This window comes from Molothrus ater, chromosome 7 (assembly GCF_012460135.2).
Source record: "Molothrus ater isolate BHLD 08-10-18 breed brown headed cowbird chromosome 7, BPBGC_Mater_1.1, whole genome shotgun sequence".
Lineage (NCBI taxonomy): Eukaryota > Metazoa > Chordata > Aves > Passeriformes > Icteridae > Molothrus > Molothrus ater.
The window spans coordinates 12,574,368-12,595,725 of NC_050484.2; the positions used below are offsets into that span (position 1 = coordinate 12,574,368).

At 36.4% G+C, this 21,358-nt stretch overlaps 2 protein-coding genes across 12 annotated transcripts in view; one reads left to right on the forward strand and one right to left on the reverse strand.

Moving 5' to 3' along the window:
• The window catches only part of DYTN (dystrotelin), a 73,931-nt gene that overhangs the window by 50,746 nt on the left and 1,827 nt on the right, over positions 1-21,358 (forward strand). The gene's annotated exons all lie outside the window — the stretch shown is intronic.
• The window catches only part of ADAM23 (ADAM metallopeptidase domain 23), a 65,987-nt gene that overhangs the window by 11,920 nt on the left and 32,709 nt on the right, over positions 1-21,358 (reverse strand). For 10 of the 11 annotated variants that reach the window (XM_036387094.2, XM_036387097.2, XM_036387098.2 and 7 more), the window contains exons 13-24: positions 20,692-20,782; positions 19,072-19,120; positions 17,447-17,546; positions 14,855-14,926; positions 14,024-14,110; positions 13,782-13,862; positions 11,804-11,854; positions 11,268-11,331; positions 9,903-10,008; positions 8,352-8,471; positions 7,226-7,394; positions 5,290-5,401 (exon numbers count right to left, since the gene is read on the reverse strand). In XM_036387094.2, the coding sequence (XP_036242987.1) occupies positions 5,290-5,401; positions 7,226-7,394; positions 8,352-8,471; positions 9,903-10,008; positions 11,268-11,331; positions 11,804-11,854; positions 13,782-13,862; positions 14,024-14,110; positions 14,855-14,926; positions 17,447-17,546; positions 19,072-19,120; positions 20,692-20,782 (1,102 nt within the window). Of the gene's footprint in view, positions 1-1,846; positions 1,938-5,289; positions 5,402-7,225; positions 7,395-8,351; positions 8,472-9,902; positions 10,009-11,267; positions 11,332-11,803; positions 11,855-13,781; positions 13,863-14,023; positions 14,111-14,854; positions 14,927-17,446; positions 17,547-19,071; positions 19,121-20,691; positions 20,783-21,358 lie in introns of all 11 variants that reach the window. The other variant, XM_036387099.2, reaches the window with a different exon arrangement.

Sequence of the window (21,358 nt, forward strand, 5' to 3'; positions counted from 1 at the left end):
GCAGGTAACAACAACTCTGGTGATCTGATGTCCTTTCTTGCCTGTTGTTTTGCCAGCCAAATCCTCTGGTTTCAGTTATCAAAGCTAAGTATCCATTTTAGGTATGAAAATCCATTTTATGGCAGGAAATCTGGAAAAGGAACTACTGCACCACTTTGTCCCCCGTGATTTCTGAAATAAGTTCATAAATCATTAAGTAATTGAAGTTATTTCAGCACTTTGAACAAGGATTTACAATTTGCAAGTGAAGTGGTGAGGAAGGAGGAAGAAGGACAGGTCCTGGCATGAGGCTGTGATGCTCACACCCTCCCCTGCAGCCACACTGGTAATGGCCAGCAGGGCATTAGGAACACAGAGGGAATTTCCATTCCCTGTGTGCTTTCTATAAACCAACAAAACGTAGCAGTGGCTTGCCTTGAATGCACATTTGTATCTGAAGAAATCAGAGGACAAAAACATTGATGAGATGTAGGAAAAAAGAATGAATAGAAACAAAAACAATGAGTCAGGTAGTGAGTGATAAAAGCAGAGGAGAGATGAAGAAAAACTGGCATTGGTATAGAAGGATACAGGAGCAAGAACAAATGGTCAGGGACACTGGTCAGAGCTGAGTGGCTTGAGACAGCAGGTGAGGGAAGAGACAAACAGAAGAGAACAAGGCAGAATGTAAGCAAAAGGCAAGTGGTCCTCAACTTGCAGGTAAATTTTCTGCTCCAGATTCTGTCCCCCAAATCTCTACAACTTTCACCGTCTTCAGTTTTTGGCAAACAGTTGTAAAAGCTACCAGTGAAACACAGATCTGATCTTTCTCAAGGAAATAACCTCCTACCTTCTTCCTTCTATTTGTTTTCTAATAATTGTCCCCTGAGAATGCAAAGGTCTCTACACTTCTGAGAATCTTGGATCAGTTTCACGCATGGACAGGTTCCTAGGGCTGCAGAGTCAGACACACACAAAGTGCTGCCTCACTGGACTAGAACTGTGTGCGAATGCCTTTGCACTCAGCCTGACTGGAAATCACAGACTGTCCTGCTAACAAGTCCCCCTTCAGAGAGGTGCCACTGTCACATGCCAGATGTCATATATAGAACTAGAAACATGGAGAAGTTGGAAATCTCAGAGCAGCAAAATGGCAGTCATGTCATCTGTAGTTTGCACAGTGAATGCAGAATGAAAATAGCTTTTACATGGGCCTTTTTATGTATATATATACATGAACACAAATTTATATAAATCATAGCCGTTGTTAAAATTGAGGTACTGGGATAACACTTAGGATTACCATTTTCTAGAACTATGAAAAGACAATAAAAATTGCTCATACATATTCTTTATACATGGATACTACACTCCAGCAGTGTGCTATCCTGAGGTAACAGAATCTTAGCAACAGAACCTTCAGAAGCTTTACTGTGAAACTACCTGTCTGTATGACTATCACCAGCTTTCATCTGCCTAGCTTGATCATTAGACTAAAAGCCCTGCATGTAATAAAAGAGTTCACATTACTCAATCTATTTTGCAAAATAATCAAGAAATCCCTTTTTTCTTCTCCTTTTCCTTTTTTTCTTTTTTCGGTAATTTGGTGTAATGGAAACATTTAAACATTTAATTTTATGGTGACAATGTAAAAATTCACAAACGTATTGTTTTATGCCCCACATTACCCCAGACAGGAGAAGGTTCAACACTGCATGAGCAAACCACATGACACAGACACAGTCAAACACACGACAAATACGCCACCACAGGACAAAGCTAGGGGAACACAGAGGGCTCAGGTGCACAGGGTTACCTCACACACCAAGGCACCAGACAGAGAACTCAAACTGAGAAAAGTGCTTACTCTATTCCCCACCCTGTGCCTCCAAAAATCACCCCCAAGGCCAGAATGGTCCCTGCCACTGCACCTATTAGCCTGTTAGCGGCCATGCTCACTGTGTGGAGGGAAAAGGGAACAATTTTTCAGGAAATCATCACGTATATGTCTGAAATGAAAACATGAAATAATTCCTCATAGGAATACTTTAGAATAGAATCCACTGTTGGATAAACAATTCAAGTCTCCTCACAAACCTTTGTTTACCAAATAGTGTAACTTTAAAAGTTCTGAAATGAGCTCTATTTGGTTTTCTTTGAATGCCTGCAAATATTTCAATGAGAAGTTTTCCTGTAAATTCCTTTCAGCTTGTGATTGTATTATTGACTCTAAAAAGGAACATCCTGAAGCTACTGCTTATTTAAACCAGCCAAAAAGTAAATAAATTGCCAATAAAAAACTTTCTTTTTGATTACCAGAAACTTACTGTATCCATTATATAATTAAGAATATGAAAACTGGAAACAATTCCACCTCAGGAAAAAATAAAACCCCTCAACTTTTAAAGTAATTCCTTTACTAATTAGTAATATTTTTCTTTGTTACTGTGTTTATCAATAGGACTCTGTTTATCTATATGACCTAAAACAGGTAACACCTTTTAAATGCAAAAACCTACCCTAGAAACATGCTTCAGGTAACACCCTAGAAATTTTGATATGTTCAGATAGTCTCTCAAGACATCGAGGCCTTACTTTTAATCCTTGAGAAGTTCCTTAAGGGAACACTTTTCAGGAAAAAATTCTGTACATCTCCTAGGTTAGAGATTAAAGGTTTGATAGATTCATGGAATCACAATAGACCACAAGCAAGGAGATTAATTCCCTGTCAAATGGGAACTTAGGGACAAAGATTTTATAGACTCCATGCTGAGTGAAGTGTGTTTTAAAGTACCTGGGGATTTTTTATCCTGTTTCATAAATACACACGCACAAACACACACACACACACTTGAGACATAAGTTCTGTATTAAAATAAACAAACAGTACTCTGCTAGTCAAATAAAGGCCTAATCCTGCAAATTAAATTGCAAAGAAGAATCTCATGTGTATATGGAGTCCCACTGATTTCAAAACTGCTAACCCACGCTCTAAAAGTAATTCAAAGTCTCTGCAGTAACCAAAAAGTAACAGCAGAACTCTGTCTTCCTCAAACTGCTAAATGCTGTGTACATCTGCTAGTACAGGATACAGTAGGTTGCTGAGTATAGAGTAATTCAAGAATCATTAATTAATAGCAACATAATTAAGGACCACAAATTTTTTATCCTGAAATAGAGAATGGAGCCAAAAAGCAATTGATGGATGATGGAAAATCTGAGAAGTGCAGCAGAATAGCAGTCAATTGTCAATTATCACAACAATACATAAATAAATAGCAACACTCCCTAACTACATATACTCTAATTGCAGCAAGAAAAATGCTTGGAGTTTTGGTGTGAAAAAGATTAAACCTATTAGATGAATTTTCACATCATGAGTGTTTCACTTCATTCAATCTTATGGCTAAGGAAAACCAACTATTTTGGTTTCCTTGTCTTAGACTTGTAAACTGGCATATGACATAGGGAGTAATAAGGGATAAAAATTAATGGAAGCTACTCTTGTATATGTTGGGTCATTACAACAAAGGAAACTACTGCTCTACTCTTCTGAAATCTTCTCACAAAGGAATTCCTCTGTAAGCACACAGAGAGATCGTAGTGTTCAGTCTCTTAAATTCATTTCTAGGTGATTCAACATCAGTAAATTACTGTAACACTGTAAGAAAAATAATCCATCTTTTGAGATCATTAAGCCACCTTGAACAAAAGCACAGTCTGCCATTTTGCAGAGGACTCCACTGAAAAATGCAGTCTAAACTTTGCCTGTACCTGCTGGCAGAAATCCATGCACATACTATCCACTTAAGGCTTTTTCCCAAAATATTTCAACATTGATGTAATAATTTTCACTAAGGTATCTCCATTCTGACCTAGATGAGGCAATCTGACTTACAGTAATTTATCAAAGATAAGTGTACCTTCTGTGTTACCCTTCCTACAGACCTTTTCACAGAGGAGGGAATCATTTCTTACCTACCAGATTTGGGAATGAACAAAGTAAAATTTATATGCTCTCAGGGTCACAGCTGTAAATCCTGCTCTCCTCATCCACACACACAGAGAACTGAACAGCTCTGCAGTGTTGGTCTCCATAATTTTTTTTAGACTCTCTAAGCAGCATTCCACTGTCAGGAAGGTTTTTAGAGGAAATGGAATGAAAAGTGGCTTGTAAGGCAGAGTACAAACCAGGCAGCTCTACAATGAGCAATGTTGGGACTGGGAGTCCAGGAAGCACCTGTAAAATTCCTTATACAAATCTGGACTGGTCTACAGAGCCTCCTTCACACCAGTAACTTGTTTCAAGATGATCTCTTCAAACAGATCTTGGCAAAGGTCTACTGGAACCATTCTGCCAAGGGGTAACACAAAAAGGCACACAAGACAGATGTAGAGCCATTCCAGAGGGACATACCAAAATCCTGTCCTTCCTTGAAACCTTGGTACTTTCAGAGTAATTAATTAGAGTCTGAGTCCTCAGGACTACCCTTTTGAACAACTCTTATCTTTTCTCCATCTACCTTGCAAATGGAGCAGAAGAACCTGGAACTGGGGACTTTGTAAATGCATAAAACTGGATGAATATAGTCTGATGTTGAACAGTGCCCTGATGACAGGAAAGACATTTAAAAAAACTGGACAGCACAACTCCCAAGACATCCAAAGATATTCTTTGGCAGAGGAGTCGGAGAGAAACCCAAATACTTCCCTTCCTCTTTGAAAAAACTTTTAGATTATTTCCTCAATACCTCCCCTTTGTATTTGTACTTCATATGTAGTTGAAATACATACCAAGTACATAAGAACAAGCAACAATGATTGTAAGAATAATTTAAATTATCAAAAATCTTAATTTCTTTTTTCTTTCATTGCAATATGATTTCAAGGAATCTGATTTTACCAGGGACATTCCACTTTTCCCTTTTTTATGCCACAGCTCTCTTAATTAGTTGACTAAGAAAACTGAAAATCACTAGTAAAATATGAATATTCTATTATCATATTAAAAAATAAGAGCTACACTAAGTCAGATTCCAATCACAATGAAAATGATCATTAAAAAACAGAGAATAAGGGACAAAGGAAAAAAACATTACCTGTTGAAATCTTCCCCAAATTTAAGTTAGAAAAGTAAAAGTTTTATCAATTCTCAAAGTAGAAAAATCTACTTCCTCTACATGAAGCAGAATTTAATGTCTGGGTCTAAACACAGCTGTACAATAGTATTTGCTTTTTATATGCTAATTCTGTTACCATCTATCAACAGAAAAACATGAAAAAACATAAAAACTGAAACAAAACACAAACCCTTGGGTCCTTCATCCTTCTTGCCACCGGTATCCCTGACAGGATCATCAATGCTGCAGTCTGTCCCAGCCCAGGAGAAATTACAAATGCAAGTGGCTTCATTACTACAAACCTAGGGGGGAAAGAAAGTGACAGCACTTAATTTCTAACTACATTTTATTAACAGGTCACATTGTATTTATTAACATGTAATTAGACATTTAAATCAAGGTACAAAACGTACCTATTGATATATTGTATATATTGCACTGAGTGTTTGGAATGCCATAACAGACCTGGAAGTTTGCCTCAACCCTCCTAATACTCTCACATGCTAGGAAAAGCAGAACTGGTTCTATCATCACTGGCACACACCTGCACAGGCTGTGAAAAATGACAGCCATTTAGCTAGACTAGTTAGACCTTCAGCAGCCAACTATCTGGACTTTGAGCCTGGAGGCCCAGAAGGGGTACAAACATTTGCCTTTGAAAGGTTAAGGACATGGTCACACTTTCCCACCTCTCGTTTACAGCCTGCTCCCATGTAGAACAAAGTCAATATATTTTCATTGGTTTTGTCAGCATTTTTCCTAAGAAGCAATGAGGAATGTTTGTATGGCTTCTAAAAGAGAGGGAATGGTTCTTCCTCAGTTTACATTTACCTGAATGACCTCTAGAAAAGAACTTGGCACTCTAAAATTGGCAGTATATTTATTAGATACAGAAAAATCTATCCAGTGGACAAAACCTAAACCATCAAATTGATAGTAAGAGTTAATAGCTGTAAGCTTCCCATATGAAAAAGAACATGGAATGGTGCTGCTAGAAGAGGTTACTGTGGAAAAGAGCATAACACAGGAAACAGACATAATGTATGAAGTTTTGATTATAGGACTAGAAATGAAGTCAATCCTTAGACAAACAGCTAATGTCTTTTGGACACTGGAACATAATCTGAAACAAACCCAGGAAACAACCTACCCACAAATGATTCTAAGTAACACGTGATTTTTTAATTCAACTTTTATCATGCTCTGCTTTTAAGAAGCACTCACTGGAGAATCTTACCTAAGAACTTGAAGATAAACACATTTTATGGCAGGTTTGATCAACTGAAATACCCTTTTTAGGAATTGTAATAATCCAAAACAAATACATATGATAGTTCACTCACCCTTCATGTCACTCTCCAGAAGTACCAAGATGATTTATAATCTCCTAGATACTTTACTTCCAAATTTTAAGATTTTTATTCTTGATTTTGAACCTAACCCTCTACTTTGAAACAGAGAGACAAGCAGAAACAACAAGAAGAAATAATCCATTCTTGTACAAAGTCTAGCCCTTTAGGCACGTATTTGTCTCACTGAATCCCACAGTGGAAAGGTTTTATTGGTATTTAAAACAGTGATCTGTTCATCAAATCAGACCAAACACCTTAGACAAATGAACTTGTGGGTAGAATAACAGAACATAATGTGCCTGAATGCAAAATGATACTCCTTGGATCTGTTCAAGAACTGTTTGGAACTGTTCAAGAACTCCCTCTCTACTGAGGACCCACAGTTTGGAATTTTAATTATTTAAGCCATGGGCTATAAATCTATGAACACAAGACCAACTTCATAAAGTTGTTAGTGTGCAGGAAAAAGTGTAATTCAAGATGGCAAGTAGCTTGAAATAAGGGTAGTACATTACAGAAGTCCTTCCAATAACTAATGCCAAAGGTCTTTCTGGCTACTTACAAACCCGATTCTTTGGATATAACTGCAGAACCGATTTGAGAACTTTCCTTTCTAAAAATTTTTTTTTATGCATCACAAAATGGCAGTCTTGCCCTGAATCCAACATTTGTAGTTTCAGATTAAAAGGTCTTAGGAAGACTTTCAGGTGTTAGGATCAGGCAGAGCAGCGACAGCTGGGGAAGCTGAGCTGCCCATTCCCAGTACAGACTCACCCCATGACCAGAACAGACTTTTCCATTGGAACCAATGGGACAGCTGCTTATGTTCAAGGACTGGATTGGCAGGCACTTTTTGTCCAGACACATCATCTGAGGTCCACATGGAGCTCCATCCTCCACGTAACCTAAATCCGTATCATCGTCTAAAAGAACATGAGCACCACTGGGAGAAAAGTTTTAAGACAGTATTAGTATTATGACTGGAATCTTTTGAAAATATTAAAAGCACGTTGGTGTAGACACTGAAAGCCCCACACCTTTCTTTTATTCAGACAGACTGAACAAAACTCTAGAGTTTTTCTGTCTCTCCACAGCAATGACAGTGTTCCAGTTGTCAAAATAAAAATAAGTCTAGATTAGGACCTAAATACTCAAGAAGGGCACCTTAGGCTTTGGGGATTATTTATGTCTCTGACAGACCATTTCCTTCTTGTTTCTTTTTCTGCAAGTGCTGTGAAATATTATTGCTAGAAAAAACCCTAAAAAACTAACTTCTCATGTGATTTAAATAAAAACACTAGTGGAATAATGGAATAATGGAAGAATTAAGAACCACTGTTCACTCAGGACCCAACTATCTAAGAGAGTACTCTTAGGGTGACCAAAACTGCAATGTTGCCAATGACTTCAAAATACAAATCCAGTATTGTGGACAGACCCAGCAGTGCAGGAGACTGAAACTCATTTATCTGCTCTTTAACTGAAGATCTTACCCTGCCACAACTCTGCAGTTTCCTCCCTCTGAGCCTTCACTTCACTACAGCTGTTTCTTTGAGTATTTAACACTCAAAATCATTCTATTTAAAATATGGGTCTTTGGCAATCACAGACTTTCTCCACCCCCAGAAAAACGTAATGCTGAGTATTAAGTTCTGACTGAAGTTCTGCTATTGGAGGGATCAAGGGAGAGATTCAGGAGTATAACGCACATTTTACTCTCTTTAAATGTGGAATATTGGACTTTTTATGTTTTGGGGATTTTTTTAAATAGAGAAATATCACTCAGAATAATGATTTTGCTGCAATTACCCTAAAATTCAGACTCTCATATTTATGTCTCTCTGAATTCAATTAGGTTTGACAGAGATAAATCATGTTGGAACACTGTATTATCTTTTACCTGCAGTCCACTATGCGTCCTTGATGATAAAAGGAATTTGGGATAATTTCTCCTTGAACTTGACCAACTCGTGGAACTCTAGTAAGATTAGTACAGAGCAAAAAGCCACAGAAAACATCACTGGAAAACAAAAACAAAAATCAAAATATTACTGACTTAATATGAGGTAAACTTACAAAAAAGAAAGTCTGGCAATGGTGCTGCTGATCACAGTAATATATTACCATAAGCCACATGACAGACTTTCAGAGTGCAAGCCTGGAAATAAAATATTATTTTATTTAAATGACAGAAAGCAGAAACAAGTCATGGTTCACTCCAATGCACCAGGAATGCTCACATGAGCACAGAATGTATCTGTGCTCTAAGAACAATCCAATACAAGTAGGAGGAGCCAAACTGTACAAAGCTTTGTCAAGTTAGGCTGAAATGCTTTTCTCTCTCTCTGGCAGCTTACACACCACACATTAACGTCAAGTTTGAAATCTTCATTGCATTTTATTTCCTTTGCAGGACAACAGAACCATAACAATTTTTAGTGTGAAGTTGTGTGTGCCTAAGTTTTGGTAAAGAATCTGCTTTTTTAATGTTATTTTATATCTGCATATATTTAAATATATTTTATATAGCATATACAACATATCTTTTAAATCTTCAATAGAAGGATATTAACTAATACTGATTGTCCTAAGTCACAGAAGCAGCTGAATGAATGCTGGAAATTGACTTTGTTAAAACTGAAAAAAACATAAATAGCCCGTCAGCCAGATCATTGTCCTGCATTTCTCTACCAACAAAGAAATGCTTTTATAGAATTGAGGGGTTTAACATATACATTAGAACACATTAACCTCATCTAAATTAAACAACTCCTTTCCTTATGATCCTATCTGAAAACTAATAATATTAAAAAATCCATTATACAAGCATCAAATAGTAAAAGAAGGAAAATGCTATTCCAAAACTGAAATTTGTATGTACATAACTAAAAATTACAAAACAGAAGTAAATCAGGAGACATTTAAGTCTATCTACTAATGATCATTTACTTGAAAAATACATTTAATCAAATATTCATCTAGTAATGATCACATGGAAATTAATCAGGCCTTTCTCTATAGCATCCAAATGTCTAATGGTCCTCTCTGGTCAAAATAAATGTTGGAACAAACCTGACACAGCATAATCTGGTGTCAGTCCCAGAGCAAGTCAACAGAGTGTGTGTATATGTAGCCTAATTTATCCCTGCCACCTGCTGAGGTGTTTTTATGTTATGAACTTGTGACTTTTTGCTGTCTTGTCCCTCAGCTACTCTGAAATATCTGAAGTCACAGTATATTCTTCTGAAAATCTAGAATGCTTTACAAATCTATTGCTGAGTCACTTATAGAATTGTCAGAGTGCAATTTTTTCAAGATGCAAACCTCATGAGGGAAAAGAGATGCAAAATAAGGCAAAACAAGCTGCTGAAACATGCATGAAAAAGTAGATAATATTAAACCATTACCAATCTATTTAAGTTACAAATAATCTCTACCAAACTGAACTTACTGTTTGCTGCACTGAATCCATCGGTCTCCATCCTTTCCACAGTTTCCTTTTGTTGTGCCTTCTGTATTTAGCTTTTCATAACAAAATTTGTCAGATCCTGAAGACTCTGTTGATGAAGAAAAAAGAAACATGCTTTTCACTAGCAATATGACAGCTTTGAAACTTGCATAATTTATTGCAGTCGTTCTCTGCAATTTTTTTAATACAAACCATCAATTTAAATACACATGTATGTGCACAGATGGTATTTTCCAGTGACTAAAAGGGAGAGCAGGCTAAACTGAAATATCTCTAAGATATGTTCAAAATTTGCTCTGAACTTCTAAAAGTAGCCTCCATGGTGTCTGCATTGTATTCTGCATATGAAATTTACCTGTGGTATAATTTTGTTCACTTCATAACAGTTGCACATAGATTTAATCTAGTTGTTTTTCACTGTAATTTTTCCTGATCGGCATTTCAGAAGATTTTATATAGAACATTTATGATAAGCATATGTTCTGACATCAACTCAATGTTGATTTTATTCTATTTTTCAGATGTTCACAGGAAACCAAACTTGAACACAGTGTAATTTTTACTTATTTTTAGGAGTAAAATTCTGAACTAATAGGTTTTAAACCCATAATTATTTACTGATGAGCTTATTTGTTTTTTCTAAAAATGAACCTAAAAAAAAGAAAATAGAAAAGCACAACAATTATATAGAGGAAGATAAAATAATAAGACAGAGTGGTCTCAGTGGCAGTTATGATTAGACAAAATGCACAAGAGCACACTAAATGCCAGAGCACAGGACGTCCTGGGAGTCCTACTCTGCTCAATTGTCTCCAAGTCCTTTCACAGAACATTCAGCCCCTCTCTGCTACAAGCAAAGCCCATTGCAATTGCAATTCTGTTTAACTCAACACCTCTGGACTTAAATCACACTATGCATATTTAAGGTCACATCAATGTACTAACTTTCCTGACTTGGAGGATAGTATAGGAAAGAGAGGCAAGGTGGAGCAGCTTTGGCATGAACCACTGATGGGATAATGAAACTGGAGACTGTCTTTAAAGAAAAGCCCAAAACATCTGGTTTTGAACTATAACCAAAAAATCCTCAACCCCCTCTCCCCACCAGTAGCTTTTGCTGCCCTACCCAGATCTGCAGCCACATCATCACTCCCACTGACAACACTCCCAGATGCAGAATTCCACTTGGCAATCAAGTCATTTTCCCACTGCAGTCTACTCACTCTACTGAGCAGAAAACTTTAACTTGTAGTGACAAGAACAAAAAATAAAAACATGAAAAATCCAAAGCAAAGGCAGGAATGAACTAGAAATAAAATACATTTAAGGTAGTTAAAGTCAACCTACTAGATCCCCAGATATATTTGCACTGATTATCTCTTGTCTTGCATTCACCATTATAGCAACGACCCTAAACAAAATACAACATGTTAGGAATGAGAAATGAAAACAACTTCATCTCCTTCCCCTCCCACAACAAATGTCTCATTGCCAGCCTTCACATGCATGTTGGGATGTAGATTCCATGAATTTGGGTAGATGAAGTACACATTTTGGCCCAGATTCCCAAAGCCAGTTTGTGTCCAATACCCACTGACATTTAAGCAGTTGCTTTATACGTTTACATAGCTGGAAAGAACTTATTAACATGGAGTGTAATAAAATATCTATGTATAAAATGTAGAGATACCAAGTGGATTTCACTCAAAGTAGAAATTATTACAATTCATAGAGTGCATAAAACACAAGCAACATTGATGTTTAAAGGATAAAATTTATGAAGAAATATGGAACACGGGATTTTAAAAAATCAATGCCAAAACAAAACAAGAATATGTTGATTTCTATTTGCTGATGTGCAGGGATTTTAAAACACTCCATACCTGATTAGAATCACAGGCATACCCATCTTGTTTATGAAGATTTGGTGGACACTGAAAAAAATTAAGAATCTTTATTGTCATGAGTACTGTAATAATACATCAGATTATCACATATGGAATTTTCCTGTTTTTAAGAAAATCGGACACCATATATAAAGGGAGTTGAAAACATAATTAGTGCAATAATCTTCACAGCTACAAATAGAAACGAAAAAATTAACATCTTGAGCCATGAAATACAATGTTCAAGTTTAACTTCCTGCATATTCCAAGAAGAAATTAAGGAGGTGAGGCAAAATGAAAGCCAATGTGTTCAGTAAGAGGACGTTTGGTAGCTAATACTGGGGCCATACTTGCAACACTGCCACCCCATGCATTTCAGTTCCACTACAACAGTGAGGGAGCACCTGGTCACAGCCTACCAGTCTATTGCTTACAGAGCTTCAGGGGGCTTAATGATCTTAATTGTTATGTTCTCTTGGCATTGGAAATTCTTTTGTACAAACAAATCACTGGGTCCAGAAACCTCAGACTATTAAAGTAAGGACTCACTTTAAACCGTTCTTAAGGTTTTTCCTCATCTAAAAGGGACCCGTGAAAATTTGGAAAGAGAATGCTGCTGCACTGGACTGTGTTAGCCAACACTCTGAGGGCAGCTTGAGAAAGCCCTCCTCTCTCTCATTAAGAATGCTCCATCTACAGAGCAAAAGATTTATGATAAAATATTGGCAATAGCTACTTGTCTATGTGTTGATGTCTCAGATGATAAAATAAAAGGAAGCTATTGTTAATTTATTGGCATTTATAACTACAGTCAATGTCCAAAGAGATTGTGATTTGTCCTGAATCTCATTTCTTCAAGGCTAAGAACTTGATGCAGTAGATGACTGCATCGCTTATGAAGTTCTTATACAAATAGAATAAATATATAAACATTCAATATTGAAAAGGAGTGTATGTCACCTAAAACATCAAAGTTGCTGTGAAAATGGAAAATGTACAGGATGTTGACTATTTAAAAGAAATAAAATTGAAACAACATTCTGGTTGCTGTTTATTCCTGTATTTTACATTAGCCAAATGTTTTCAGGACAAATGCGTAAGATCTGCAACTTTTAAAATTCTCATACACGTGCACACTCTTAGAAAACATAACACACTTTATACAGGTCTTACGAGGAGCAGTTTGAGGGATCTGGGGTTGTTTAGCCTGGACAAGAGGAGGTTCAGAGCGGACCTTCTCACCCTCTACCCTCTAATTCCCTGAAAGTAGGTTGTAGAGATATAGAAGTCAGCCTCTTCTGTTCAGGTAACAAATGACAGGATGAGAGGAAATGGCCTTCAGGTGTGCTGGGGAGGTTTAGGCTGGATATTAGGAAAAACTCCTTCACTAAAAGGCTTGTCAAGCATTGGAACAGGCTGCCCAGAAAATCACAGGAAAATCACCATCCCTAGAGGCATGTAAAAGACATGTAGATGTGGCATTTAGGGATGTGGTTTAGTGGTGGAGATGGCAGTGCTGGGTTCATGGTAGCACTCAATCTAAAAGGTCTTTTCCAATCTAAATGATTCTGTGTTTCTATACTCCTTTAGTTGTAATTTTCTACAATTCTATTTTAAGCCATTTTATTTCATAAAATCTTAGTGTTATTACCTTTGAATACATTCACATTGGCAGTGTCTTCTTATTTTTTAAGTTATAGACCAGGCAAAGAATAAAGAAGGATGCCTGACACAAATATTATACACAAAACCCCAAGATTTATAAAAACCAAATAAACATAGAGAAGCCATCTTTTGAGTCCACTTAGATTATTGTTTTCCTGAGTTTACAATAGTTCACACACCATTATTACATCATCATTTTGGGCACATGACTGTGCAGTTTGTTAATACAATTTTCCTGCTAAATGTATACCAAAAAAAGATTGCAAACAAACATCAGCAATGCAAGCAGAGAACATTTCTGTACACATACCTGTCCAGAATCCCCAGTGCAGAACTCTGCAATGTCACACTCATTCACTGCGTATCGACAGTCATAACCTCGTGGGAAAAACTAGAAAATTAAACACATAGTTCAGCACTAAGAATACACCTACATATGCTGCACCTTTTCCTTCTACCTAAAACACACTCTGAATATAACTCTATAACAGGCTGCACATGACTGCCACAGACAACTGAAAAGAACAACTGATACATGGCAGCAACACTCACAAGACACGATGTATTACAGCACGGTCCATCACTACAATGAGCTCCATTAGAAAGAGAGCACTTCTTACAACAGTCTGCATAGCATTCCTGAAGAAAAAAATAAGCAAAAAGTTTAGTTTTCCATTTTAAACAAATTTTTTTCTTCACAATCTTTCCAACATCAAATTATTACATACCAGCAGACAAAAGATTCAGTTTAGCACTGATCATTTGAAATTATCAGCTGGAAGAAGCCTTTGCAATACTCAAATACTAAGGGGAAAACAGTGACATACAATGCTATAGCAATACAGGGATTCACACCTTCTGAGGCCTGTGCCAAACTTATGCTGCTTAGCTCAATAGTATTCAATGCAGAAAAAACCTCCAACCTAATTACAAGTGCAATTATATTTAAATACTAGAACAAGAACTCAAATCTAGAGGGCAGGTTTTTGCAAAAACATAATTAGAGTATTTCTGCAATAGAGAGAACAACAGTTTACTTGTTCTGTCTGAAAACAGGCACCAGTCTCCAAAGTATCGGTAAGGAGTTTCCCACTCCAGATATGCTATCCAGGAAAGCCAAGAGGTAAGCACTTCTCCAGTGCAACTCAAAAACTGCTGGGAAACAGCTGTGCCTTGTCATTGGTGTAACAGGAGCTTTCAGAGGACACTGTCTTTGCACTCATTGTCATATTTTTTAACACAGGCTTTTAACAAAATTGTTCCCAAACAACAGGCAAAACAAATTCATTTCCACAACCTTTCCCCCCTCTCTTACCAATCACTTAATTTACCTTAATAAGTTTTATAAGAAAGACTTGTGGAGCAATCTATAACTCTACTCACCATTCGGAAACCACAATCACATTCTTCTCCTGCTTCTACATATCCATTTCCACACTCGGTGGCTTCAAAGAGCTGAAAGAAAAAAGCCCCCACCCCAAAGTAAGAATAAAACTAGTGTCAAGTGACTTCTGTGTCACATTTCTGCAATGCTACACAAAAATGTGCTGTCCCAGACAATGCAGGTGCCATGCCTCAGTGAAGAAAAGGCAGCGTGGTTTTCAAATGCTGCTCATCAGAATTTTTCACACATGAAAGGCATACAGCCAAATCACAGGAATGCTGGTCCTCTTTAGGAGATACTGATCTCAGAAAAGCATAATAAATAGAGAGACAGTACAATAATATTTTAGGGGTTGACATTTGGATTTCATTCCTGTTCCATGGACTCCCAGTTTTCTGACAATTCCTTTAAGAAACCAGTCCACAATATCATTCTTGGGATTTGCTCAGGTACCCACACTTGCTCATGCAATGAGCTACTGTCTGTTCCTCTGCAATGTTTGTGCATGAGAATAATAAGTAGAAATAAATACTGCTAAAAGGAAATCCTATGTGCCTTATTAGTAAGTTATACACAAGCACATACAAAGACTACTAAACAGCTAATCCTAGAACCAGATAGATACAATGCAGATAAATTCTGTAAGCTCAGGATGGTGCAGATTCTACAGTGGTTTCACACATTGTAATTTTGATTAAAGGTACTTTTCAGTCTTGTCACAGAAATAATTCTGCAAGAGGCTTGTCTGTTTTCAATTTAATTCTGCTTTAAAATCATATAAGAATATCAGGAATAACCAATTTAATTAAATATTAGCAGCAGAAACACATCCACTAGAACATGGTTGAAATTAAATTAGAAGTTAACAAGCTAAAATGTGAACAGATTAATCTAAGGGTGAGAGATGTGAGTAAACCTTTCTGCATGGGCTTAGTGGAAGTAAAGCTGTGGAGAGCTAGCAAGATATGAAACACAACATAAAATACAATACAAATTATATATGAACTTGTATGGAATTCTACTTTGGTAGTTTTGGTTGGGGCAGGGGGGGAATCATAATGCCAAGTAAAAAAGAAATATAACATTTCACTTTTGTTGTATAAACCATATAGGTAATCAATAGCACCTACAATTTTGGGTGCCAGAAGCAAATCAATAGTGAAGAAATATCCATATGCACTCTTCTTCACCAGTAATGTTGACAGGATTATAAAAAGCATTTAATTTTTTTCCCTCCTCTGTAAGCTCCTGTCTCTACTACACTTTGGTGCAAACAGCAAGATCTCTTACTCTGAAACTGAAATTCATTTCTCTATCAAACAAGAAAATTACAGAACACAAGCAGGCACACACAAATTTCCTATGGCAATCACGAACCATTTAATGTTCATCTACATGTCAGAGCATAACTCAGGATATAATTCTTTAAATGGCATCATGGTGACTGCTTAACAACTCTGTTTTACTTACCAAAGGATTAAACACACAGTTTTCTACCTTACCTCCTGACCTCCAAATAAAAGCATTCTAAACATAGTATGATTATTTTTCCCTCCCAAAGTACTTTAAAGCTGTAAAGCACTGGCACAGATAATATATAAAGATAATTCAACCATTTCCCCATAAGCCTTTTCCTGAAAATAAATCAGATTTTTATCCTGTCAAATTGAGTCAAATTGACAACTTCTTCACATTACTTTGCCTGACAACTGTCACTAAAAACTGAAGCTGTGTTTTTCCATTTCCCTATTTATTCCTTTGTGTAAGAATTCTTGCATTCTTATTCTATAAGCAAAGATTGCTACCCTGGGAAAAGATTCAAAACCACTTGAACAAGCAAAATTTTTTTTAGTTAATTGTGCAAGGTGATGGTCCACCAAAGGGTATAGCATAGTAAACAGAACAGCCTAATAGCCTCATGTGGTATTAAATTCTACAAGGACAGCAGTTTGACACTATGATTCAATAGAATATTAATGCTTTGGATTGCTCTTACTTGGCAAAAAGAGCCACATGGAATATTTTTATACTGCTCAGCTTTACAGGGATGTCAGGCTAACATTGTCTTAGAAAAAATTATGACCTTGTTAAGTTTTTAGGCAAAAAAGCAATGGCAGAAGGAAACAGCTATGAATGATAGCTTGCTAGATGTAGATTTGAAATGAAATGAAGCTAACATGAATGAAGTTGAGAACAACCAAAAGTTACTACTGTCTATATGAAATCAGCTATGGATTTCTATTTCCTAATGTGGTAACTGGCATTCTTTTGTACAACCTCAGACACAAAGTCCAAGAATTGAGGATAGGTGCAGCATACACTTCTGGATTTATTTTGCACTACTTCCAGCTTAATAAGTGGTGCATTTATACTGAATTTATCATTATTTGAGTATGAAGAATTATGGAAATCAAGTTGCATTCCTCTCAATATTATTTTAAAATGCTAAAGGGGTTGAACAGCTAATTACAGCCTCAAGAAAATACCCACAGAGACATCTGAATAAATTTGAGAAGAGATGATGCCAGTGAAATGATTACATCTTCATTACAATGTGGAGCAGATGTCCTGAGTACCAAGTTATTTATTACCTTTGTTGGCCTGTTAAAAAGACAGGCACCGCCCCCACGAAGTAAAAATTCTTTGTATTCTGCAATGCTGCATTTGGAGAATTTCCTGGAATGGTATACCCTAAAATGGTAAAGAACCAGGTGAGTAAATGCCTTGAAACATCACCAGCAACTGGAAAGGGGCAAAGGGGTCACAACCTTTTTTAAATACTGTAAATCCCAGTTTCTTGCAACCACTGTGTGCAACAGTATAACAGCTCAGTCTTATTCTCGAATAATCAAATCAGAACAAAAGAAAAATTTTAAAACATTTTACCTTCTTTATATTTCTACTTTATGTACAGTATATAAAACTGTAGGTTTTAAACTTCTTAATAAGGTAAACCCACATTATCATAGTAGCTGCTATTCACCCTTTCTATTACATGCATAATCCAGTATCCTCTCAGGTTTTTTTTTAACACCTACAAGATGCTACAGCAAGAAGTTTCACAGCTTAATACAAACTGGTAGAAGAATGATTTCATCCCATTTTCTTCTGTCATATTTGCTAATCTCGTTTCATGTCTCCTTAGTTCTTATACTACAAGAAAGAGTAATTATTTTTGCATAATGTTACAGACTTCTCTCGTATTTCCTCAACTCAATCTTTTTCCCAGACTATTGAAAATGTAGTTAATTAGTAATTTCTCACTCAGAAATTGTCTGATATGTTTATTAGTCATGTTTTGAGATCTGGGAATGAGATCTTTCACACTATGAAAGATTGGGGTAACCATACCATAAGGAGGTTTGCCATTCCTCTCCAAACAGCTCACTGCCACTGAGCTATTTCCCCACTGAATTATTCCATACAGAAAAAATGTCTCCTGACACTGATGGAGTTAAGTGAAAAGGCTTTAAAGTGCAGCTAATTATTCCCTCATTTCATTAGTCAGTCCTTTATCAGCTTCTACATGACCATCCTGGCTCATGTTTTTGGCTCCTGGTTTTTGTTTACTGTTAACCTTTGTTACAGAGGAGGCTTATTCCACAGCCTCTTCTTCTGATATTTCCATGCAAGACCAATACTTTGATGAATTCACCACATGAACTATCTATTCTGATCAATGCTTTATCTTGGATTCCAGGAGCAAATTTATGGAATGGTTTTCTGCTGCACTCCCACAGTGGCTGAGAATTACAAGTCTACAGGGAAGCCACAAAGTAACTCTTCTGGGGAATCAATTTCCAAATACCGCACAAAGAAACTAAGTTCCTTCTGTCTCATTTGTAACTAATTTTTCTCCATGATTTTTGCAATCAAGCTTCCACAGTGAGCAAGATACTGACAGGAAGTGATTTCTAAGACTCAAACCCCTGTATTTCAGCAGTTATCCTTTTCTACTCAATTGCTTACAGTATAGAGAAAAGAATCATTGGCAGTGTGTGAGGGTGAGGGCAATGAAATTCCTCCCATATAGATGTGCTTCCCCTTCAGACTTCACTGACCATTTATTTACCTAAGGATTGAGTTCAAACTGTTTCTGGTTTTTGGTTTATTAGCACTAAAACACATGGATAAAACTGAATGCATAAATATTTCTGCCATCATGTAAACTATGAACTCATTCCAGAGCCCTCAATTACTGATATTTATGACATACCCTGTTTCCTCCATGATGCAACCACCCCAGGATTCAGTGCAGTCACACTCTTCTCAGACAAGACCAAAATACAACAGAAAAGGAGAGAAGTTACAAATATGCTTACAATAAAATATAAAGTACTATAAAAATGGAGCTTGACTAATTATACAAAGATTTGATGGTTGCTTGGCTGTACAAACTCTAGCCCCAAAAATGAAACCAGCCCACTTGAAGACATACTAACACCTTAATACAATACTTTCAGATTACCATATCTGCAGGTTCTTAAGGCTCAATACAAAATTTCAGGCACTACACAAAGCTAAAAATAGTTGGCAAGGTTCTTCCCTTCATGCTCTCAAAACAGGCAGCACAAGGCTGTCTGCAGTACACATAATATTGATGATTTTAAATGTTCACATTTTCTCCTCCCTAAAAATACAGAATACCCTGAAAGAGGATTGTTACTGGACAGGCCAGGCTTTTTTCCTTTAGCACAAAATTATTAACAGTAATATGTCAATCAGCCAATCAAACATTCATCCGAAAAAGTAGTTGAATGAAAATGGATTTACAGTTTACTTACAGCTACAGCATGTAAGTCAACAGTGACCAAATTCATAACATAAAAACAAAAGATCAGCACCTTATGGTTGGTAAAACAGAAGCTGCAAACTGCCCATAAAAATGATCTACCAAAGATAGATGTACTGTAGTTACTACTGGAAATCCAGAGTTTCTCCATGGAAAATATTTAGAAACCATTTATGCGGTTATTTCTACTCTCCCCAGGTCTTTCATTACTCTTTCTCTATAAAGGGCATCCAAATGAGGACACTAAGCTATCATATCAAAAACCTCTATTTTTCAGTTTAAAAATACTCTGATTTCCAAATTGTATGAACTCTGTTTTACCTGTAAAACAATTATATAGAAAATAGTTTAGCAATTGGCTAGTTTACACAATTTAAAAGCACTGCTTTACAAAACAATATTCCTAAGCATGGTTTCCTAATTCACAGATTTTTGAAGTGATTCACAATAAAGTCAACATTATTATTCACATTTTTAAAGAGGAAACAAAGAGAGCAGGTAGCCAAACTCATTACAAGATGCAAGTCAAAAACCAAACAATTTTCTTTAGCCCTGAAAAGGGGTTTGCAGCAGTTTTTGTACCAACACTCTACACATGTTCAGGTAACACAAATCTGGTCTGACTGTGAAGCAGCAAGGTAACAAGTTGAGCAAATGTCACACTAGACTGGGTGTCAACTCCTTACCATTTCTTCAATTGTAAATCAGGTATTTTTGCATTTCAAGAAGTCAGAGATTGTTCTATTGGACTGACAGATTTCATGATGATAGACAATAAGTTCTAAATTAAATTAATGGTGTTTTTACCAATATACCTTTGAATATTGGTTATGAATCTAACCTTGACACAGGACATCACTGAGGTCATGCAAAATGTCACTAAACTGGCAGCTCTTTTTTTGGTGAGGCTGAAATTTCACTACATATATTTCCAAAAGCAGCAATTCTTGTTCTATAGTTACAGCAATTTTGGCATTTCTCTCAAACACAATAAAGGAAGTGTTTGCATTTAGCTAAGGAAGACAAAAGACTCCATGTACATACTCGGTTTCCTGGCAGCTGGCTCCCATTGTATTCCAAGATTCTGAGCAAGACTCTGGGCTAGTTCCTGTGCCATGGGCAAAGGGAGGCCATACTGCATTCCAAGAGAAGCACAATTATAAAAAAACAAAAACCCATTAGTTATTGTAATGAACACTACACTGGCTCTTTCTGCCTTACCACATATCTACTACTTCAATAATTCAGTGCAGTCAATCACAATTCTGTGTGCATATAAAGAAAATAAACTCAAAGTACATAACAGATAAAATATTCCTCTCCTAATCTCAGGCAACCTCTCCCCACTGGATAATCTAAAGAAAGAAGTTTATTTGATATATATGCAGTACAGTTTTGTAATAGCAGGATTTAACCCACATAAAACCAGGAGAATTTCATTATCAATTTAACACTGCACTGAGGAAAAAAATAGCAATAATAGAAAAAAAAAAATCAATACACAGGGACAATTTGTTTTCTAATTTCAATGTTAAAAATGTCAGGAAGAATCACAAGACATTGGTACCTCAGAAGATCAAATATCTTACAGTGGTAAGACAAAGAGCATTCAGTGCTGTGTTTCAAATACTCCTTCTGAGATTTTTGGGTCTGAATTTCTGTTAAATATAATAAAAGGCAATTTAAGTTCTCTTTAAGAGAATAATGCAGA